This window comes from Pteronotus mesoamericanus, unplaced genomic scaffold (genome assembly GCF_021234165.1).
Source record: "Pteronotus mesoamericanus isolate MK-2021 breed Mesoamerican mustached bat unplaced genomic scaffold, CSHL_Meso_final contig_657, whole genome shotgun sequence".
Taxonomy (NCBI): Eukaryota; Metazoa; Chordata; class Mammalia; order Chiroptera; family Mormoopidae; genus Pteronotus; species Pteronotus mesoamericanus.
The window spans coordinates 18,320,320-18,341,819 of record NW_026555229.1 but is presented as its reverse complement, the minus strand read 5'-3'; the positions used below and the strand labels follow the sequence as shown (position 1 = coordinate 18,341,819).

At 59.6% G+C, this 21,500-nt stretch overlaps 1 protein-coding gene across 2 annotated transcripts in view; it reads right to left on the bottom strand.

Moving 5' to 3' along the window:
• Window positions 1-649: 649 nt before the first annotated feature.
• Window positions 650-21,500, bottom strand: part of GRK5 (G protein-coupled receptor kinase 5) — a 191,109-nt gene continuing 170,258 nt past the window's right edge. For both annotated transcript variants that reach the window (XM_054581596.1, XM_054581597.1), the window contains 10 exons: window positions 17,518-17,581; window positions 16,595-16,735; window positions 13,975-14,165; window positions 11,657-11,694; window positions 9,908-9,997; window positions 8,198-8,406; window positions 5,022-5,159; window positions 4,380-4,517; window positions 3,707-3,838; window positions 650-3,151 (listed from right to left, as the gene is read on the bottom strand). In XM_054581596.1, coding sequence (XP_054437571.1) covers window positions 3,053-3,151; window positions 3,707-3,838; window positions 4,380-4,517; window positions 5,022-5,159; window positions 8,198-8,406; window positions 9,908-9,997; window positions 11,657-11,694; window positions 13,975-14,165; window positions 16,595-16,735; window positions 17,518-17,581 — 1,240 coding nt within the window. In that variant the 3' untranslated portion in view covers window positions 650-3,052. The remainder of the gene's footprint in view (window positions 3,152-3,706; window positions 3,839-4,379; window positions 4,518-5,021; window positions 5,160-8,197; window positions 8,407-9,907; window positions 9,998-11,656; window positions 11,695-13,974; window positions 14,166-16,594; window positions 16,736-17,517; window positions 17,582-21,500) is intronic.

Below are 21,500 nucleotides of genomic sequence, written 5' to 3'. Positions count from 1 at the left end.
CTGGGCTGCTGAGGCACAGCGACACTTAGTACCGGGCCAGCGAGCGGCCCTTGAAGCCCGTGGTTCAGAGCGTGATGCTCCTCCAGGCCTTGGGTGAGCAGAGACAGAGCCGATGCGGGATGCGGGGCCCTCCGCGGTGAAGGCGGGGGCCGGTCTTCGTGATAGCGTGGGGGGTGCTAGGGGCCCCCGGAGGGGGCTGGGTCAGTACTCGTCGGTTCCAGTGGTCCTGGCAGAGACCTTCCCTGTCCCACCAGGGACAGCAGCTTGTCTCCTGAAAAGTGGAGGCAGGGACGCTTCTGCGAGACCCTGCATCTCACCTCAAAGGCACGAAGTCAGCGCACGTCTGGTGAGACAATGTCACGCTTGGAGAAAGAGGGGCTCTTCTGCGAAGAGCTCAAATGCTGTAAAAAATATTTAAACCCACTCTGTCCAAATAAGCCTCACCCTGGACAGGGGGGTGGGTGGGAAAGTAGGGTTTTTCTTTAATTAAAAAATACCTTTTAAAAAATGCAGCTCTAGGACACAAGTCGGAGTAGAAGCAGAGGTGGGGGGCGGGGCCTGGGGGCGGGGCCTGCGGGGCCCCGTGGCGGGGCGGGGGGGAGGAGGGCTGACGGCAGGCACTGTTCTAAACGAAGACTTCCCTTCTCTTGTGCGAAGCAATGGGCCAAAAAGAACAGGCGGATCGAAAAGGCCAGGGGCTGTGTCCTCATGTCCTCCGGGCACTCGCAGGGACAGGCGGACGCGAAGGGCAGCCCCGCGCTGTCTGAGCTCTCACTGCGCAGAGACCCACTTAGCAGATTTATGTTTTCTGTCTTGCCCCTTGAGGGTTCCTTTGTACCACCGTGGACGTGCGCTGGGCTCTGAGGTATAAGGAGAGGCTGGCTTGTCTACGTCAGTCCCCTCGGTAAGGGTTGGGGTGCTGTGAATTGGGTAAAATAAACGAAACTCCTGGACGGGAAGTGGTGTGGCTTGGGCTGGTGACTGTCCCAGGAAGATGGCCGTCCTTGTCATTAAGAAAGGATGGTCATGCAGAGCTCAGGGGCCTTAAAATACTGGTCAAAGGGCTTCCCACATCTTGGCAAAAACTGAATATAGCCATTTGTATTTATCTTGTGCTCAGCCCAAGAAGGGTCATGGAAGCAGCCTCTTGAGACAAGAGTTGGTCTTGAAAAAGGACTCCTGAGCATCCAGGGGGTCTGAGGGGAACCCAACGGTCTCTTCTCTTCCTTTTGTTTGTCAAATCGCCTCAAAATGCTCAGCCCCCAGGCCAGCCCCTCCGAGCAGTAGGCCCCAGGGCCACGAGCGGTGTCCGAAATAGAGACTGGAAGTCGGACACAAGGCCAATGAGATCGCCACTTCCTCCCTAAAAGCCGCCTGGAGAAGCGTTGGGAAGGGCACACCCGCAGACCCCCCCCAGGGGCCTGAGGCGGTGGTCCTCACCCCTGCGGAGCGTCAGGGGGCCTGGAGAGCTCATAGGAGAGGCAGACTTCCAGGTGTTGAGGGAGACGCGGGTGCAGCGCCTCCCCGGGAGCAGGCTGGCAGCTGCCCGGGGCCGAGACCAGGTCTGACGAGGCCAGCGGGTCTCAGGGGCCCAGCCAGGCTGGGGAGCAGGCAGGTCAAGGGCCCACCCTGTCCCAGAGGGGAGGTGAGGGCGACTGGCTCCTGTTGCCCTTTGGAGACAGTGGGGGAGACCAGGGGCTCCCTAGGCCTGGGTGGCCGGGCCCCACTGGCGAGGGGCTGCCCTCAGGGACCCTGGCCTGGCAAAGCCTCCCAGTCCTCCTGGGCCTGCGTGTGCCTGACAGCTGGAGATCTCAGTTAGAGCCGGCCTCTGCCCGCCTCTCCCGGGAGGGGACAGCAAGTTTGTCTGGTGCTGCTTTGGTGGCTCGGCCTCCCCTTGGGCATCCCATTTGCTTGGAGAGCCAACTCTGTCCCTGCCGCCTGGGCCCATGAATCTATGGGGCCTGGGAAGCTGTTGAGCCTCCGTGGCCCTGTGAACACTTAGGGGATGTGCCCAGTTCCCCAGGTGAGCTCCCCCCACCCCACAGCCGCACTCAGGGCGACCCGCTGGCCCTGCTCCCATGGGCCGGGAGGGCTTGGGACAATCGGGGCTTTATGACTGCTCCTGACCACTGCTATGCTTCTCTTCAAAGTCGAACAAAACGGAAGTCCCCAAACACATGCCTCTTGAAAACACACCGGCTTTAGCAGTCAGAACCTACTTAGAAAGAAAGAGGCCCAGGGACCACTGTGCTGATGATGTCCAGCCTGGCACGCGGCTGCCTTCCGGGAGGAAGAGGAGGCCGCAGAGCAGCCGGGAGAGTGCGCATCCCGCAGGGGCGCCCCGCAAGCCCAGCTGGGTGGAGTCCCCAGCGTGCCACCGAGCGCTTAATTTTAATTCTTGCAGGTCAACACAAGGGAGATATCAATGCAAGGTAAAGGTTATAGAGATGGATACAACCAATTCCTTAAAGGTGAAATGTGAATCATTTTCTACATTTAATAAAAACGTTTTCTCATTTGAGGCTGTGGAAGTCTTGAGTCACATATATATATATATATATTTTTTTTGGTAAATCCCCCCGCCCCCTCTAAAATGTCTGAAAACACATGGCTTAACAGTGGCTGCACAGAAAATATACACCCTCGAAGTCTGACTTTCATTTAAATACAAATATACAAAATGTAAACTGAGACGATAGAGAAATTTACAAAACTTTTCTTTAAAAATAATAAAGACAAAATTCAGTTCTAGTTATGACGCTATTAAAATACGTGCAAGTTGTCGTATCCAATTGGATTTCTATTGCGATATTCGACAGAGACAGATCCAGTCCACCCCGGCTTGAGGGCCACCTCCGCCAACAGACCTGAGTGGGCATCTCCGAGGAGCCCGCAGGCTCTGCGTCGAGCGGGGCGGCCTCCTTCCGTCCCCGGCTCCTGGAGGGCTCCCCCGTCTGCCCAGCCAGCGTGGACACTCCCCGGGTCACTAGTTCCGCTTCTAAGGACAAGGGTCTAGGCTGGTCCCAACGTGGATGTCAAGGCCAAGCTGCCACTAGCTGCTTCCGGTGGAGTTTGAACTGACATGGTTTGAATTTATGTGGTGGTTAAAACTGGTCTTGGAATTGGGCGAACTCTTGGCATTGTTCTGATGCTGGGAGGGGGTGAGCAGGGAGAGAGAAGGGGAGAGAGAGCAAGTCAGTCTGGGGAGGTCCCACCCTGCGGCCAGTGGCCCCTCGCTTCGTGTGCCCTTTGCACTCTCCCCGGCAGGCCCGGGGCCAGACCCGGCAGTGCTTCTCTGTCTGGGGCGCTTTGCCCCCGGGGGACATTGTCTGGGAACATTTTGCAACAGGAGTGAGGTGGGAGTGGGGTACTTTTGGTCTCTGGAGGGTGCAGGCCACAGAGGCTGCTAAGCACCACGCAAGGCATAGCACAGCCCTCACGGTGAATTAGCCCAGAACATCGCTGATGCCCTGGCAGAGAAACCCCGATGAAGGGCAACTTGGTGGGGCTGGCCCTGCCTCTTCCACCCTGGGGGTCCCCCCAGCCAGGGGCTGCAGGCTGCTGCTGACCCCCGTCTCCAGAGCCCCCATGGAGGTGGCCTGCCGCAGCTCGGGTCTCAGCGGCGCGGACATGCCTGGGCCCAGGTCCCCGGAGCGGGGCCAGGACAGCGCGTGTGGTGATGGGGCCGGGGGCAGGGGGGTCTCACCTGACGCTTGAAGATTCTCTGCAGCAGCCCTTTCTTTGGTGGTTCCGGAGGGTGACTTCTGTTCAGGTCCGGTGAGAGGGTACCGTTAGGTCCGAACACGTTCAGCTCCTTGAAGCACTCTGTTTCTATCATCTGGAAGAGTGGAGAGAAAACCCAGGTGGCAGGAGGGGCTGCAGCCAGCTCCTTGGGCAGAAGGCAGTCCCAGCGCTGAGCCCTGCGCCCGCACTGTCCCTGAGTTGGGCCCTGCCAAGTCCTCCGCTGCCCTGGGCCTTCCCAGGGCCGAGGCCCAGATGCACGCGCCCGCCCGCCCCTGCCTTTCCCCGGCGGCCTTGCTGGTGCTTCCCTGAGAAGGCAGGGGGGTCCACCACTGAGCCCGCGCCCATCTCCTCCTCGCCCCACCCAAGCCCAGGCCACCCCACCAGCTCCGCCGTCATTTCCAGCTCATTCAGTGCAGCTCTCACTCCAACTCAACCCCACGCGCCTCCAGCCGCGGCTCCACTTTCCTCCTTTCCCAGCCTGTCTTCCCAGGAGAGTCTCCTGGGCTGGCCCTGTCTGCCCCGCCTCCCCTTCCCTCTTCTGGCCCCACCCCACGAAGTCCCAGGAGGCGACAGGGACTCCTGCCCCAGCCGCTGCGCCCCCTCCCACGGGGGCGGCCGACGCCCAGCCCGCACACCTCGTTTTGCCACGGGATGGGCACGGAGCCGGTGGAGAACTTGGAGTAGAAGTCGTCGTCCGTGTGGTCCAGGTTGACACCCTTCACGGTGGAGAACTGCTCGATGTCCAGCACGTCCTTACAGTACACGGCCCGCGGCTGAGGGGCAGAGCGCTTGGTGACGAGGGGCCGGCCCTCAGCTCCACTGTCCCCAGCCAGGCTCGGGGTGTGGATGGGGGGGCAGAGGGTCCGCCTGAGGCCCCCCACCCCGGGAACCTGCGCTGCCCTTGGACCTGCCAGCGGGGCCAGCCAGGGTGGCGCATGAGCTCGGGGTGTCCGGGCGCCTGCTGCTCTCGCATGCGCCCTAAGTCACCTGTCTCCAGGCTCAACTCCTCGGCACCTCCTGGGGCCCCCACTCCTCTGTCAGGTGGTCTTTGTTCCCCTAAAGCGCCCAGGATTGGGATGGGGGACTGTTTCCAAAGTCACTTCTGCCTAAACGAGGGCTGGCGGTTTGGGGCCGCTGGTCTGCCCCTCTGTGGAGAGAGCGCGTGCTGGTTCCCAGGGCCGGGCTAGGGGGTGCTCAGGGCCCAGGGTGGACGTTCGGCTAAGTCAGGGCTGAGACGCAGGGAGCAGGCTCAGTCCGGGCTGGGGGAGGCTACTCACGTCCGGAATGAAGGGAGGGTCCAACATGCCAGCTTCTAAGCGCTTGAAGTTCATGTTCCTGAAGAAGGGGTGTCGCTTGACCTCTGCGGCCCCCTCCTCCCTGCAGCCCAGCCTCTGCTTTGGGTCTTTGGTGAGTAGCTGTGACAAGACAGAGTCCCATGAGGCCATGTCTGGCGGGCCTTTTCTCCACTGGGAGGATGGACCTGAGGTTGTCTCCCTGTCATAGGCGCGTCTCCGAGACTCCCAGATGTCCCTCCTCCAGCCCTCTCCAGCCTGCGCGCCCCCAGGTCCCCAAGCAACACTGCCCGGGCCTGTCAGGCCTTGTTTCAGGGTGGCCCCGAGCTGCAGCGGGCTCCGTGGCCCCCCGTTCACGGTGCATGTGTGCCTGGGCCCCCAGTGGAGCATCTCCCTGTGGCCATGTGCCCGATACCCGAGCATGCTGAGCACCCATGGAGCCTTACTGGGCTGGTGCCACCTTCTGCTACAGGTAACTTACAAAGGGCAAGGGCTCTGTCTGTAGGTCTCTCGTCCATTTACTGAACTTACAAGTATGTTGTAGTCTTGAACCTGGGTGCAAACCACTGTGGGGGGTGGGGATAAGGAGGAAGGGAGGACAGCGAGGGCCTGGCCTCAGCAAAATCAGGTTTGGAGGGCCCATCAAGGCAACACAGGTACAACACTGCCGGGTCAGAGAGTGTAAGTTGGCTGTGAGCTGGGGGTCAGGGAGGCTGAGCAGCCAGAAGGAGGGGGCTGGAGAGGGTGGGCAGGACCACATCTGGGACTCAGCAGGGGCCGAAGGAAGGCGGGGGCTGAGGTTGGGGCCTAGACACTGGGCTCTGGAGGGAGGGCAGTGCCATGCATACATTTCTGGACCCAGGAACAGTGGGAAAGGTCTTGTGGCCACCAAGATGGAGGGAGGGGCAGAGTCTGGGGGCCAGGGCCCAGCCTCCCTGCTGGGTGTGGGGAGGCCTTCTCCAGCAGGCAGGGTCGGAGCTGCCCAGGGCCTCCACGGTCTCCTTAGTCAAGCCCGGCGGTGTCCTGGGCTAGTACCCGTTGCAGGGCACAGGGAAAACCTGGCTGCCAGACCAGATGGACTGTGATGAAGGACACAGAAGGAGCCCTAGACCAGAGACCCAATACTTCTGGCTATTCGTCCAGCTAAGAAAGATGAGGGGACTTTGGTGTGACACTTCGTACTCAAGAGCCCAGGCCCACTGGGATCCCCGGGCTTGGCCCCTGACTTTCTCTCAGTGAACACCAGGGGGCAGCAGAGGAACAGCCATGACCCTGGTCTGGTGTCGCAAAGCCAAAGTGTTGGAGCGACAACTACCAGCAAGGAGGGGGGCCTCGTGCATTTCTGTCCTCTTAGCACATCTATGTCCCTGTTGGGGTTGCTCAAGACCTGCTTCTCTGAATCCCCGACCCCAGTCTGGGACATCTGGCGGTGCCCTGACCTCCCTCTTTGGTTCCACTGGAGAGAGACCTCACCCTGACATAAACAAGCATCGTTAGCACATGTACCCCAGTTTCCAGACACCTCTAGGAGCCCACAGTCCCATCTCCCTCTCCTGTCTCCCCCCAACTCTACGGCTATGACGACCTGCTCTCTTGGAGGCCCCAGGCATGCGGGCAGGCGCCCAGCCACAGCTGGCCCCAGGCCCGTGGTTCCAGGGTGCGTTTGCATGTGTACACACATCCCTTCCTCTGTGTCTCTCACACATGCAAACGACAGAACAGTGTCCTCTTTTGTTGAAGTGGTTGAATGGCAGATCTAGCCCTGGCTGGTGTGGCTCAGTGGATTGAGGGCTGGCCTATGAACCAAAGGGTCACCAGTTCAATTCCCAGTCAGGGCACATCCTGGGTTGTGGGCCAGGTCCCAGTAGGGACACTTGAGAGGCAACCACACATTGATGTCTCTCTCCCTCTCTTTATCCCTTCCTTTCCCTCTCTCCAAAAATAAATAAATGAAGTCTTAAAAAGAAAAAGGCAGATCTAGCCCTAATCTTTCTTCCCAGGGCTCTGTGACATCAGGCGGAAGCTGGAGAGGAAGCAGTCAAGTGGCGCAAGGATGGGCCCAGGAGAGGGGCCTCCTGGGGCAGGGGAGCTAGGCCAGATGGTTCCTGGGCCCCCTGTCCAGTGGCCTCAGGGTTTCCAGTGGCATCCAGCAGCAGCAGCTCGGCTACTTTCCATCGGCTCCGGGGCCTGCCCGTCTCTACACGCCGGCCTGGTTGTTTTGGCACACAATTCAGAGGCGGAGGTCCAGCCGGACCACTGACTGTCGGCTGCTCCGGGTGCCACAGCACCCGGGAGAGGAAGCCTGTGTGCTTCCTCTGTGCCCCTGTGCCCCTCTGTGCCCCTGGGGCTGGCCTTAGGGGGCAGCTGCCTGCGGTGCGGGTGCCAGCCCAGCCACGCGGGGCACCGCAGGGAGGAGGGCCCCACGGGGCGCGGCGGGGCCCGGGAGCCTGGGAGCAGGGGCAGAGTGGCCGTTCCCCGGAGCCCCTGCCCAGGCGCGGGCCCCTTGGGCTGAGGGGAAAAGCAGTGGTTTGGGGGTGGACTCTCTCCCAGCCCCACTCTCGATGGCTTCTGTCACTCTGTCCTCCATCTGGCTTCCCGGCTCCGAGTCTGGGCGCCACCCGCTGGCCTCAGCGCCACTTCCACATGCGCCTGCCTGGACAGGTCAAATCCCACAAGCACAGATGCTACAAGCGTTCCACTGTGTGACCAGCACTCCGTTTGGTGGATGGAAAACTTGGTTATAAGGTGTTCGAAGGCTGAAAATATCCCTGCGTCAGGCCAGCATGCAGGGAAGGTAGAGGCTTGGCCCAAGACCCCTTGTATCTTGGGGATCAGCTGGGATCAGCTTCTTACTCCCCTATGCTGACCTCCCCTGCAAAGTTGGATGTGAGGGTGTCATGCTATATGCTCAGCCCCCTCCCGCTGTCATGGGCCACCCTGCCCGCACCCCAGGCTTCCTCCGGGAGCCTTTGCCAACCACCCAGTGCCCAGCAAGCAGTGCCGGCTCCTCTGGCTTGGTGGCTTCACCGCCCACGCCCTAGTGGGCCCTGGTCCTGTCCTCCTCAGCCTGTTTGCTGTTCTCGGTGGGGAGAAAGGTGGGGGGAGGGGAGCCACCGCTGGACAGGGGGCCTGGGGACAGCATCTGGCCCCCAGGAGCTCACCATTTTGCAGATGGACTTGGCCTCCTCGGAGAACTTGTGGGAGTACGCCTCCTCTGTCTCCAGGACCCGGCGGTCCACCTCCTCCCGCTTCACCTTCTCCTTGCGGCCTCGGAACGGTGACTGGCCCTCAATCATCTCATAGATGAGGCAGCCCAGACCCCAGTAGTCAGGGCTCAGGCCGTATCTCTGGTTGTTCAGGACCTCGGGAGCTGGGGGTGGAGGAGGGGAGCGAGGAGAGGTGAGAGACCGGACAGAGCCCGGGCACCTGGGCTTAGGGCTGCGACTCAGGCCATCCTGGCTCCAGGCACCCTGCTCCCATGAACAATGCTGCTGCACACAGAAGGCCTGGAGCTTCGCAGCTGGGAGAGCTGCCCTCTGAGGACTCCTACTCACCAACTGCTCTACATATTACCTCCTCCAGGGAGCCTGCCCTGACTGCCCTGACTGCCCTCCTCTGTGCTCCCAAAGGACTCTGACTGGCTTCAGTGGCTGGCCACAGTGGAGAAATGGCCTGTTCCCTCGATGTCTCCCCACAAGAATGTGAGCTGCCTTATTCACTGCTGTGTTCCTGAAACAGGTATGACACCTGGCACACAGTGGGTGTGGCATATACATTTAAATCAATGAAGGTATATTCCCCCAAATCAAAGATGATTTAAATTTGTCTGAAATGCAAACAGCATCTCACTATGGGTTCCCTACTATTTTGATAAAATGACTTACAGATTCATCACAGAAGCTCAAAAGAGTTACATGTCATCAGCTGGCCACACACGCATCCACACATGTGCTCGTATGCACACCACGGAGGTTGTGCACACAGATGCTTGCCATGGTGTACAAGATGAGACAGACAGATGCAGACAGGTGTGTACAAAGGTGTGCAGATAGATCTATCCATCAATCATCTATCTATCCATCTACCCATCTATCATCTGTCCATCCATCCATCTGCCCGAATTTGCATGAGTATACACACAGTCAATACACTCAGACACATACCCCACAGGTTCCCAAATGTCATGCATTTTGAAAAGGACTCTCTAGCACAGGACAACATACAGAATCCTGTGTGTATGCTATTGGCATGAGCCTGGCAGAGGACAACAGCATCTCTAGCCCCCAGAGCTTCCTGAGCCCCCTGTATCCGGGGGTGAGTGGGCACATGTGTGTGAGGTATGTAGGAGGAGGCCCAGGGGGCACCCCTAATTGGAAGGGAGGTTCCTGGGGGCCGGCTGTAGCTCCAGGTCTCGCCCCTGCAGCCGCAGTCTCCGACCTGGCCCAGGGGCAGAGGGCAGGGAGCCCAAGGTTGCTTCCCGCTGAGTCGTGCCTGGTGGCACACAGGAGGTATGCTCCTCGCCCTTCTTAGCCCATCCTAATGCCCTCCCTCCTCTCGGAGGTCCCCCGAAAAGGCTGTCCACCTGCCCGCTGGACCCTTACATCAAATGCACCTCCTCCTGAGCATTGCTGTGGGCCAGCCCCGCCCACTAACCCCGAGAGTGGACTGGCTCTGGATGCAGGGGGCTGGGGTGGGGGGTTGCAGAGAGCTTGGTTTAGTCAAGTCGCACTCTGGGGCCCCCTCCAGGCCCCCCGCCCCGGCTAAGACCTCCCACCTCCCACTGAGCGCCTGCTTCCGATCAGAGTCGTCCAAAGAGGCCAGGGACTCCAGGGGTGGGGCCGTGCTCAGGGAGGGGCCGCACCCGCACTCACCCATGTAGCCCACAGTGCCCACCCGGCCGCGGATCAGGTCTCCCTCGGGGATCTTCACAGCCAGGCCCAGGTCGGAGATCCTGATATGCCCTGAGGGGAAGAGGAGGGTCAGCGGGCTTGGGAGGTCGCCTGAGGCGGGCCCACCCTGGGCAGGGCCGTGGTCTTGCCGCGTGGCCTGGGGCAAGGCCCTGGGACTCTGTTTTTGTCTGTCCCATGAAGTAGGGGTCCCAATCTATCATCACAGGCGACTGTGGGCCCCTGAGAGGGTCCAGGTGTCGCAGGCTGTGGGTGAATCGTTAGTCTTTGGGGGGAGAACACACAGATGCAGAGGGACGCCTGCATTTGGCCGGACGTTGGTTGACCTGCCTCATAAAATGCTCTAATGGGCTTCTTGGAAGGCTGAGGTCACGGAGTTTAAAACGCCTTGGCCCGATGCTGGGATTGCTTCATGGAAAAAATGTGAGATTCTCCTGACATTTTGCAACAATTTGCTTAAGGGGAAAAATTATAAAGCAATTGGGGAAGCAACTTCCTGCCTTGCCCAGATGGCCTCTGGAGGTCGTTTCTCCCATTGGAGAAGCAGGGCGGGAGGGTGCCCAGGCCCCCGGAGACGGGGGGGTGGGGCTGGATTAGAGACCCTGGTCCCCGGCCGGACCCCTGAAGCAGGGACGATGCCATGCTCCGAGTTTGGCCTTGGCATCGTCTCACCTGGTAGCCCACCTGGGGCAGGGTCGGGGGTCACGCCATATCTGATCCTGCAGGGAGGAACACTTTTCCCCATCTGAGGATGCGAGGGCCCCCGCAGCTGGGACCCCAGCAAGGCCCAGTGATTGGGACCCGGGCCAGGTTGGAGCATTGTCCCCCAGCCCAGCGACCCCTGACAAAGGCAGGAAAGGGTGAATGGACCACCTGGATTCCAGCCACGGGGACGCAGGTCAGTGGTGGGCATGGGTCTGAGACCCGCCGGGACAGGAGCCCCGTGGGCCCTGGGCCCTCTGCCCACTGCTCCATGTGGCAGCATCACCAGGCCACCGACAGGCCGAGGGGCCCTGGTCTCTGAGCTCAGCTCCCCACTGATGTTGCTGGGTGACCTTGGCAGCTTGGCTCCTGTGAGCCTTAATCTTGCCATCTGTAAAATGGGCACAGGGATGCCAGCCAGGCACCCCCGCCCCTCAAGCCATCCCCCGCCACTGAGTGCAGGGCCGAGCAGTTGCGAGGGGTTGCTGGGGCTGTCCTTGCTGCCCGTGCGAGAAAATGACAACGGCGATGCGCAAGGACTAATGACTAATACGTTTGTAGCCGCCTGGGGCTGGCAAAGCCGCTCCCCCTCAGGCTGTCCTGTCAGAGCCTCTCCACCACCCCCAGCCTCTGAAGCTGGCAGGGCAGCACTCGCTGTTTCCCTTAAAAGCAAGAAACATGAGGTTCAGAGAAGCTGTGTGAGTTCAGTATTTGCCCAACACCTCTGCAACTCTGGCCTCTCATCTCATTCCCCTGCGCCCCTCACCGCTCTCCCCTCTCTGTCCAGCCTCATTGCTTCTTCTCCAAGTAGGAGCTGCATCCATACCCACTGCCTTCTCCGGGTTCTCAGGACGGAGGACAGAGAGTGGGTCCTCCGCTCTGCTTGCCCCCTGCCCCCCGGTGGGCCCAGGGTTGCTGCCTGAGTCTCTGAGAGGCCCTCGGCTTTGGGTTGCGATGCTCACCTCAGCAACAGAGTAGGAAAAGGATCTTCCAAGCCACTCCCTGACTTACCATAATCGTCTAACAGGATATTTTCGGGCTTCAAATCTCTGAAAGGGAGAGACCACAAGCATGTGAGTGTGGGCGTTCAAAGGCACCCTGAGCCTGGGCCGAGCCCTGTGGGCCAGCCAGACCTGTGTTTCCTCTCCACCCCTCCGCTCGGGTTGCCTGGTCTCCAGCTGAGATGACCCTGGGCTAATTTCTCTCCTCCCACTGATTGCCATAGGCATCTCCTCAACCCTGGAGAACGACTAGGAAGGAGGTTAGGCAAAGGCGGGGCCTGGCTCTTGTCTGCGGCCCCCAGGGCTGAGAATACCTCTGGCTGGGGTGGCGACAGACCCCTCCAGGGCTGGGAAGACCCCAAGGTCGCAGGATGCCCTGGGGTGCCCTGACAGCAGAGAAGGGCCCGGGAATAAAGGAACAGAAGTTTCTGAGAACAAAGCAGCAGCTGTGGAACTGGGACAGGAAGTTGTGGGGAAGAGGATGGCCGCCCCAGGAGAAGGACCCTCTCAGCATGTGACCCGCCCCGGGAGCCTGGCACATCTCCCGACTCCAGCCGAGTGACAGCCTGGGAGCAGCACAGCCAGAAGGCATGGCTGTAGGTGTGGCCACCTCTTCCTGTCCCTAATGTCTGCCTTCTGTGTGGTGACACAATCGTGCTCTTAAGAAAGGGGACCTCTCCGTTCCCAGGAGGGGGAAGAGGCAGCAGCAATATCTGGTTTTACTAGGGAACGGCCTCCCCAAGGGTAAACGAACAGCCCGTAGGTAACCCAGGTAAGCCACTGGGCCACGACATGGCATCTGGACTGAGGGCTGGTCCTTAGCCAACTGGCTTCATTTATTTAACCGACGGCAGCTGTCCCTGGGGAGTGGCCACAGTACCCAGATCCAGCGAGCAGCCTCCACAGTGCTAACTGGTGTTTGTATGCAGTTATTTATTACAAAATATATTTTTTTTGCTGCTGTTATTTAATTTACATTCTTTTGATGTGTTGACAATGCCAAAGAAGGGCAAGAACCAATGTTTCAATAAACCAGCTGTCCAGTGGGCACAGGCCAGACCCAGGGCCCACAGCAGGCAAGACAAGTAGTTGAGCTTGAACTTGGAAAGCTGCCCCCTCCCTTTTTTTAAGTGAAAGGCAATCAAATGGAGGATTCTTTTTTCAGCCCTTAGGAAAACGGTTCTGATTCTCTTCTCACTTGAACGAAGACAGAACAAAATCACAGCTGGGGCAATGGGGTAGCGGGAGGGCGTGGCATCTAGACCCTCTTCTGGTTTTCAAAGCCTCCCTGGTCTCCCAAGAAAACCTCCACCAAGAGCCCCATGGCAAAGGTCTCCACACCAGGCTGTGTGTGCCTGGGGGTCCGTGGGGGCTGCCAAGGAGACTCCCACTTGCTGGCAGTTTCAAGAGTGGGGCTGTTCAGGTCCTTACCACCAGGACGCCCTGGCTTCCGTGGGGCCCCCCGCCGCCTGCCCTTTCTCGACAGCTCTTCTCCCACAAGATGGAAGATTAATTAGGACGGTGTCTGCTCCAGGTGTAAAACCCTAGGGTCCCCACTAGAAGCAGGACCTACCGGTAATAATTATAATGGCAACTCAACAGAAGAAGTTACTCTAACACTTAGAGCCTTATGGTCAAAGGAAATTAAAAGGAAATCTTATATGTAGCCACATATTTCAACGAAAGACTTTTAGGCAAAAAATATATTACATATACTACATTATAATGACATTTTGTGAGGAAGGAGGGGAATAGAAAAGAAAATGGTAGGAAATTCCTCACCATTAAAGAGGTTTATGTATTTTTATTTTTTTTTAGATAAATGATGGTGGAACTCGATTTACTCCAGCAATTAGATCCCACCGGATACCTTTAAAAATATGAAGTAACTGTTCAATTTCAAAATATCAATATTAGCTACTACTTAAACATATGATGGACTATTTCAGAATTCTTAAAATGTACAAGGGCACAGATTTTCAGAATCTTTGCAGGGGGATGTGAGACAAGTTTGAAGGCCGCTGTTCACAGAATCTGGACCGCTGTCCGAGGCGGGCAGCGTGGGACAAAGGTCTACTAAGGCCTTCCTGGGGCTGGGTCACAGCCACCAGGCTCTGCTGAGCTACTCCGGGCACGGCTTGGAGGGGACCGGGTGCCAGGATGTCTGGGCGCCCCGAGCAACCCACCTCCCTTAGTCAGTCTCAGGGTGGGAGTCTGTCCGACTCAAGCGCCCTCACCTGCAAGAGCAGTAACCAGGCCTCAGTTTCCAGGAAGGAATGGGTCCCCGCCCACTCAGCCTCAGACAGAAGAACAGGGGGAGCCGCTCACCTGTAGACGGTGTTCTCGAGGTGTAGGTCTTCCAAGCCGCACAGGATCTCTGCTGCATAGAACAAGGCTCGCTCCTCCTCGAAGCCGGGGTTCCCCATGTTGTAGATGTGGAACTTCAGGTCGCCCCCGTTCATGATGGTCAGAACCAAGCAGAGCGCGTCCTTGGTCTCGTAGGCGTAGGCCAGGTTGACCTGGGAGCACAAGACAGCACCGAGATGAGGTTCTGCAACCGCCCCCCACTGCCGCCCTGCCCCCTCAGGTCCTTGAAGCGGGGTGGTGGGCTGCACTAGGGGGGTGGCAGCGATTTCGTGCCAGCCGCCCCTGAATCCAGACAGCCTCCGAGTGCCCCGCCCACTGCCCCTCAGCTGGCGCAGGTTCCAGGTGCGGAGGCAAAGGGGGAGGGGCAGACTGTCCCCTGCTGTTTCAGGGTCCTGCCAGGAAGGCATGTCTGTGTTTACATCACAAAAGCACGAGTGTGTCAGTGGATCAAAGCTGAGTTGCCTTGCTGGCTGGTCAAGGACAGCAGGGCCCGTGTGCTTTCTGGGCATCGTTAGCGCAGGGATGCCATCAGTGGGCTGGGCAGGTGGCCAGGGGGCCTTCTCGAAGCAGAGCACAACTTGGCCAAGACTCTCGCACACAGGACACAACTGGTCAGAGGGACCATCGACAGAGAGGGTCCAGTCCCTCGCTGACGGAGACCGTGGAGCCACCCAAAGCTCCGTGAGTGGGGCCGTGGGCTAGCAGGGGAGGGGCAAGGCAGGGTCCCCACTTAGGGGCTGGTACAGATGAAATCTGGCTGCGTGGACCAGGTTGGGGACAAGCTGTGCCACAAAACTTGGGCGCAGACACAAGGAGCAAAAGGGTCATTTCTGAGGAAAGGAGAGAGAACGGCACCGAAAGTGACAGAGCTCTGGGAACTGTGCTCGGGCGCCAGCCACCGCTGCTCCCAACCCCACACCTGCCCGGTGACTGTGAGGAGGGACCCCAAGAGGGGCGCTGAGGGAACGCCCCTCTAGAGGCAGAGGACAGGGCACAGCAGAGGAAGTCCAGGCCCTTGAAGATGTGACACTGCAGCCCTTTCCCTGAGGAGGACCCACCGCCACTGACCCCCGAAGGAGCCAGCATCGCCCCTGAGGGCTCCCCGGCCAGCGTGGAGGCGGTGACCAGGGGTCCCTATTGAAGGGGGCAGCAGCACAGAGGAAGGTTCTGGACCCGGAGGCCTACAGTCAAAATGATGGCCGGTGCCGGCCTGGACCACGGCCTGCCACGTGGCACTGCCTCCCATGTGGCGCCGCCACGCTTGGGTGGGGCTGGCAGCGGGGACAGCCTGGGATGAGACCTGGCGAGACACACTTTGGTCCCCTTGCAAAGCCACCCCCTCTGGGGAATGTGGGAAGCACCAGGCCAACGGCATGGCTTGTTCTCACACTCAGCTGGTAGTTTAATCGGGGCGACCGTGGTGGACGGCCCTTTGGGAACAGCTACCAAACGGGAGATGCTGCGCCCTCTGACACAGCAGCCCTTCTGCCGAGGAATGCACTGTCACAGACACCCACCACAGGGTGAGCGGGGACAGGTCCCAGCCTGGCGCGCAGTGGGTTCAAGGCCGGAGCGCCCTCTGTCTGCGGGGACGGCCACGCCGGCGAGGGCTTCTCCCTTCCCTGTGTATCAAGGGAAGGGCACAGCTATAGGTCTGGATGGTTTTTAAAAAGCTACATTTTAAGGGGAAAAATGTTGCAGCCTAAGAGGCCTGGTAAGGTACCACCGGCTAGAAATAATGATGGTGGCGTGGCTGCTCAGAGACGGAGGTTTCTGTTTCCACTTTGTGCCGTCTGTGCTGTTGGACGTCTACCTCACACACACAGACGGCTTTTTACAGTGACCGTGGCAGAGGCATTCAGAGCTGACCAAGTAGCCAGGTCCTGCCCTGCGTTTCCCGCAGCTGGCTTGTCTCTTGCAGGAACTAGTCTGGCCAGCGGGCTGTGGGTGGCGAGGAGGGGTGTGCCCCTTGGCACACACTTCGGGGCTCCAGGGGGGTGGCTGTCGGGGGAGCAGGGCGGCCTGACCTGATGGGACGCCGTATGGGGACAGATGGGTCTTCGCTGTTTGCAGCGACTGTGACTTGGGTAACTTAGTTCTCAGGCCAGCGCTCTATCCACTGAGCCACACCAGCCAGGGCGGGAAACCTTGTTGCTGCCGCAGAGCGTAGCTGGGACAGAGCAGCACAGCGATGTGCCCGCGTCAGGAAACTGACACAGGGGTGTCCGCCATGGGGGAACCCCCCTGCAGGGGGCTGTGGAAACAGCGCTCCTCGGATGGACCCCAGGGGGCGTCTCTGTCCACCGAGGGGTTTACAGGGCGGTCCTGCAGAACAGCGGCCTTGGTCCCACACAGAGGGGTACCCGGGTAGCCTAGTGACAGGACCAAGTCAGCCACCACTGCCTCTGAGGGGCCATGGGATGGAGGTGACTTGGGGTCTGGCTGCCTTTCTGCAGGTATTCTTCTCCACATTCCATTTCCCTGGGGCGGGGCAGCTGCCACACTGGAGGACCATCGCTTCCCGAGGGACGGACGCCCCGGTCACTTGCAGGTGGCCTGCCGCTAGGCCCTGAACACTCACCACAAACCGGCTGTTGACCTTCTCTAGGATCTGCTTCTCGTTGAGGGCCATGGACTCCCCCTTCCTCTTTTTGATCCTCTTCTTCTCCAAGCGCTTGCAGGCGTACATTTTACCCGTGGCCCGAACCTGGCAGGCGCAGACCTGCGGTGGGAGAAAGAGGCCACGGCCGGGGGATCCGTGAGGCCTGCCCGGCCCTCCCCAACCCCCCACACCGATGGGGCTTCAGGGCCCTCCCTCCTCTTCCCCAGAGGCGGATCCCAGCCCCGGAAGGTGCAGCACGGGCCCTTCCCACCGAGTGCCGTTCACAGCCCTGTTTGGATGCTGAGGCCGAAAGCCCTGTCTGTCTCTCTGAGGCAACTTGGTTTTCTGTCCTAAGCTTCCAACCAGTTGCAACCATTGCCAGCTGGGCACTTTCAAGTACCAGCTGCAGCTAAAAGATGCTTGTTGGGGGATCAGTGATGGAAGGCCCCGAGAACCCCGAGTTTATAATGCAGAGGAACGGGAAACAGGGCACTCGGTCCCGGCATTAGTTCTGCCCGCCACTGCCTGTGGGCCACCCAGCCACCCCGAAGCCCGACTTTCCCCTTCTCCAGGTGTGAACCCCCAGGCTTGCCTCGCTGTGGAGAAGATCAGAGGGGGCACAGCGGAGCACGGTACCAGTGTCACCGGCCCTCACGCCCTCCCTTCTCCCTACACACACAGCCAAGGGCGCTTGTTGCTCCTCTCCAGACGTGACCCCTGCCCGAGGCTACTCCACACCCCCCTCCCCTCTTCCCACACCCCTGACCCTCCCTAAGGCCCCGTCTCTCCACCAGGGGCCCACGACCAGCAAATACCAGGAACACCTCTCGCAGGCCCCAAAGGGACAGGAAAGGTGACTAGAGTTACGGGAACTTTCAACGGACACGTGGCCATTCACTCACCTCCCCGAAGCCCCCTTTCCCCAGCACTCGGTACTGCCTGAAAGTGTTTTTGGTGACCGGTTGCCTGGAAAAAAAGCAAGGATCATGGTGTTAAGATGTATAACCAGGGGCGTTGAAGTGGCCCATGCAAGGCACAATTCCATGATGCAGGGACCCCCAGGAATCCCTGCGAGGGGGCCCTCAAGGCCTTCCTTTGGGGCTGGGTGTTTGCACCCCAGGCCACCTGCCCTTGGCGCCCTGCAGCCTGGGAGAAAAGCAGAAGGCTTGGAGAACGTGAGCCAAAGCAGGTGAGCCAAAGCAGCTTCCCGCGGGACTTTCCCCTGTGGTTCCCCTCTCTCCCATAGGCTAATCAGGTGCCTAAACTCTGCAGGAAGCTGGGACCCTGCGCAGGGAGAGGGGAGGGGCCAGGAGCCACAGGGGTTCAGCATCCCGGGAGGACGTGCCTGAGACCAGAGGCCGGCCCTCCCCACACCTGCCACCTAGCAGGACCGCCACACCCCGGGCCTTCCCACGCGCCAAGTCCCCTCACTCTGTTTCCCCAGAGCTCCAACACTAGAAGAACCCTCTGCCAAAAGCGGAATTGAGGAAGCCGTAATCACTTGGTCTCTCTCTCTCTCCCCCTTTCTGGTGAGAATACTTAAGATCTACCCTCTGAGCACATGTCAGGCACGCAACAGAGGATTTAACTCCTGTCACCACATTGTATGCAGGCCCCCAGAACTCACTCGCCCGGCCTGACACTCTGCAGCCCCTGCCCAGCATCCCCTCCGGCTCCGCCCCTCACCGCCCAGCAGCCGCGGGCGTTCTGCTCTGCTCGCTGCTTCTAGGAGTTTGACTTGGATTCCACATACAAGTGAGGTCATGTGGTGCTTGTCTTTCTGTGTCTGGCTTGTATCACTTAGCAAGCGGCCTCCAAGTTGATCCATGCTGTCATAAAATGGCAGGGTTTCCTTCTTTTTAAAGGCTTAATACTATTCCAGCGTGTGTGCGCGCGCATGTGCGCCACATTTTACAACCCCCGCAGTGTTCACTGCAGCATTATTCATACCAGACCAGGTATGGAAACAACCTGTCAGCCGGTGAGCGAATGACAAGCAATCAGCTTTGCCATGTTAAAACTGGCCCTTGGAGCTCCTGAACCCTTTCTGAGCACCTCCCCTCCGCACCCCAAGAGCCCTGACTGGGGCGGAGGGTGGACGGAGACGGAATCGCCCGAGAACTGGGTCAGCTCAAGGAAGACGGTGAGCCCCCGGTCGCCCAGCCGCTGCGGAGTGAATCTTGCCGGGAAACCCGTCTGGCTGCTGGGTCCTGGAGAGCGTGGGCTTTACCGGACGGCCCTGAAAGCCCGGGGCGCCCCCTGACGCTGCCGGGGCCCACTGCCACCACCCCCTCCTCCCCGGTTTCTTCAGGGGGCGGGGCCCAGCCCTGCCGGCCGCTCGGGGCCGCCCCTCCGCGGGCCTCTCCTCGGCCGGACGGCGGCGCGTCTTTCTCCTGCACAGGAGCAGCCAGGGCCCCGGGGCGGGTGGGGTGGGGGGACCGCCCTGCGCCTGCGCCCGCCACGCGCCCGGGGGGCGCTTCCTACAGCTGCCCTCGAAACCACATGAAGGCGCCGGGCCTGCCAGTTTACGACACACGGAGAACAAACAGCCGGCCGACATCACCGCAGAACTCCTCTGCTGGGGGAAGCGAGTGTAATACAATTTCTGAGGAATTTCTTGGTTAACCTTGGGAGGGAAAAAAAATCCCTTTAATATTTCAACAGTATAGTACTAAGGGGCCATGATTTTGGTAGCGGAGAAACAAAAAAGATTTTTTTTTTTTTTTTTTAAGAGGAGAAGACAGGGTGTTGTCAGTCATTAGGACATTTCTAGGCCAGGATTCTGCCCTACGGGCTTCACCAACTTAAGGCAAAAGAGCTCAACTTCTCAGACTTAAAAAGTCCATTTCTCCACCCCAAGGGCTTGGTACAGACAAGAAAAATGAAAGTCAGGGACCAGAGCTCAAGAACTGTATTACGACGGGAGTGCTGGGTGGGCTAACGGTGGAGGACTTGAGTGAAGACCTGGAGTTCAGGCCCCAGCCTTGCCAGGCCCCTGCTGTGTGACCCAGGACCAGTCCATCAACCTCTCTGAGCCTGGCCTCTTCAATGAAATGGAGCTATTGAAGCGGCATTTGTATCCAAAAGCTTTCTGAAGGCTGCTGCGCGTCAGGTGTCAACATTAGAACTCTAGGAATAAGGGACGCGGCCCTCTCTGAGGGCTCCCGGCGGTGGTAACAGCTCCAGTACTGGAAGCACGCTGCACAGGGGCTCACGCCATCCCACGCCGGCTTGACAGGCGAGGCTATCATTGTCCCCATTCTGCAGGTGAGAACGCTTAGGCTCTGGGAGGTAAAATGAGTTGCCCGAGGTCATGGCTGATAAGCGCTGAGGCTGGAATTGGAGTCCAGACAGCCTGTGGCAGAGCCCACATTCGGCATCCTGACCCCACACTAGCGACCCCAGGGAAAGTGGGTGCAGATTAGGGTCACGTGTTACGCAGCCCAGGGCTCCACTATGCTGGAGGGACTCAATGAATACATCCCACCGCTGCCCCGTGATCATCAGGACCGGGACTGAACCTCCGCTGGGGTCAGCTGCTCCTTCCAACTCCAGACGCAAGCGGAGGACGGCCGCGCTGACACTGACGCTCCCGGGGATGACCACAGCCGTATTCAGCAGCTGACCTCCTGCGGCCAAATGGCCGGCCTTGTTCTAGGCACGTGCTGCTGATGTCACCTCACTGTCACCCCGGCTGACAAGGCTGGCCCTATGATTACCCCGCTGAAAGATGGGGTGTGGAGAGGTGAGCGGCCCTTCCCAGCCCCTCGGGGGCTGGGGGCTCCCTGCTGCCAGCAGACGGCTGGCCCGGCCCTGCGTGCCTCGGTCTCCCCTGCAGCCATGGCGTGCAGGGGCAAGTGGGCCAGCGGCAGCCGTGGGTGACAGAGAAGGCCGTCCACCTCACACGCTGTCATCCCCGTGGGGCGGGGTGGGTGGGGCACGGAGAATCGTCCTCGGGGGGCTGATGGGCAGTCTGCTCTTCCTCCAGGCTTCCTGAAGTGGACGGGGCGGTGCGGGGCTGGGCAAGGGGTTTCTGGAGGGTTTCCGTCGTGCGGCGTCCTGAGCATCTGCGGGCGCTCGGCCAGCACGGGCCTTAGCGCACAGCTGAGCTCCTTGCCCAGGAGCCACGGTGTGTCCAGGGGCCCCGAGCGCCAGGCCTCCAGGCGGAGGAAGGGGACGCTCCACCCATGCCGCCCAGCACGGCTTCAGCACGGGCACCCCCTGCCCCGCACATCCTGGACCCTGTGGTGAGTGGAGCACGGAGCTCAGGGGCCTGGCCAGGACCCCCTGGCCGCACTGCTGGCCCGCTGGGTGACGGGTGCCAGCTGCACCACATCCTCTCTCTGCCTCTCCTTCCTCGTCCGTCACAGCTCCCTGGCCAGCTCCCCCACGTGCATGTGGGAGCGCTTTGCAGAGAAGAAGGCAGCAAATGCAACGTGAAACTGCCTCATCAGTCTCATCCATTGACAGAGAAGAAAAGGAAAATGAGAGGAAATCATGTTGACACCTGACGCACAGCAGCCTTCAGCCTTGCTGCTGGGTGGCAAAGCGAACAGCACCGAGAAGCAGGCCCTGGGGTGCCAGCAGGGCTGGGACTGGGGGCGGCTTTTGGGGAGGGCGCCGTGGCCGTCCCTCGCAGTTTAAAATGGGTGCTTTTTGACTCCTAAATTCCTCCGCTAAGAATCTCTACAATTGTACTTGTAAAAGTACAGATACATGTACAAAGTTTTTCATTACTTAGGAAAGGCTGCACACGGAACTGCTCCGTCGATAGGGGGATTGGGTTAAATAAGGGATGCACCGCTCACTCAGAGAAGATGGCAGCTCTCCATTTGCTGGTGGAGGAAGAATTCCCAAGGACAAAACAAAACAAAACAAGACATCA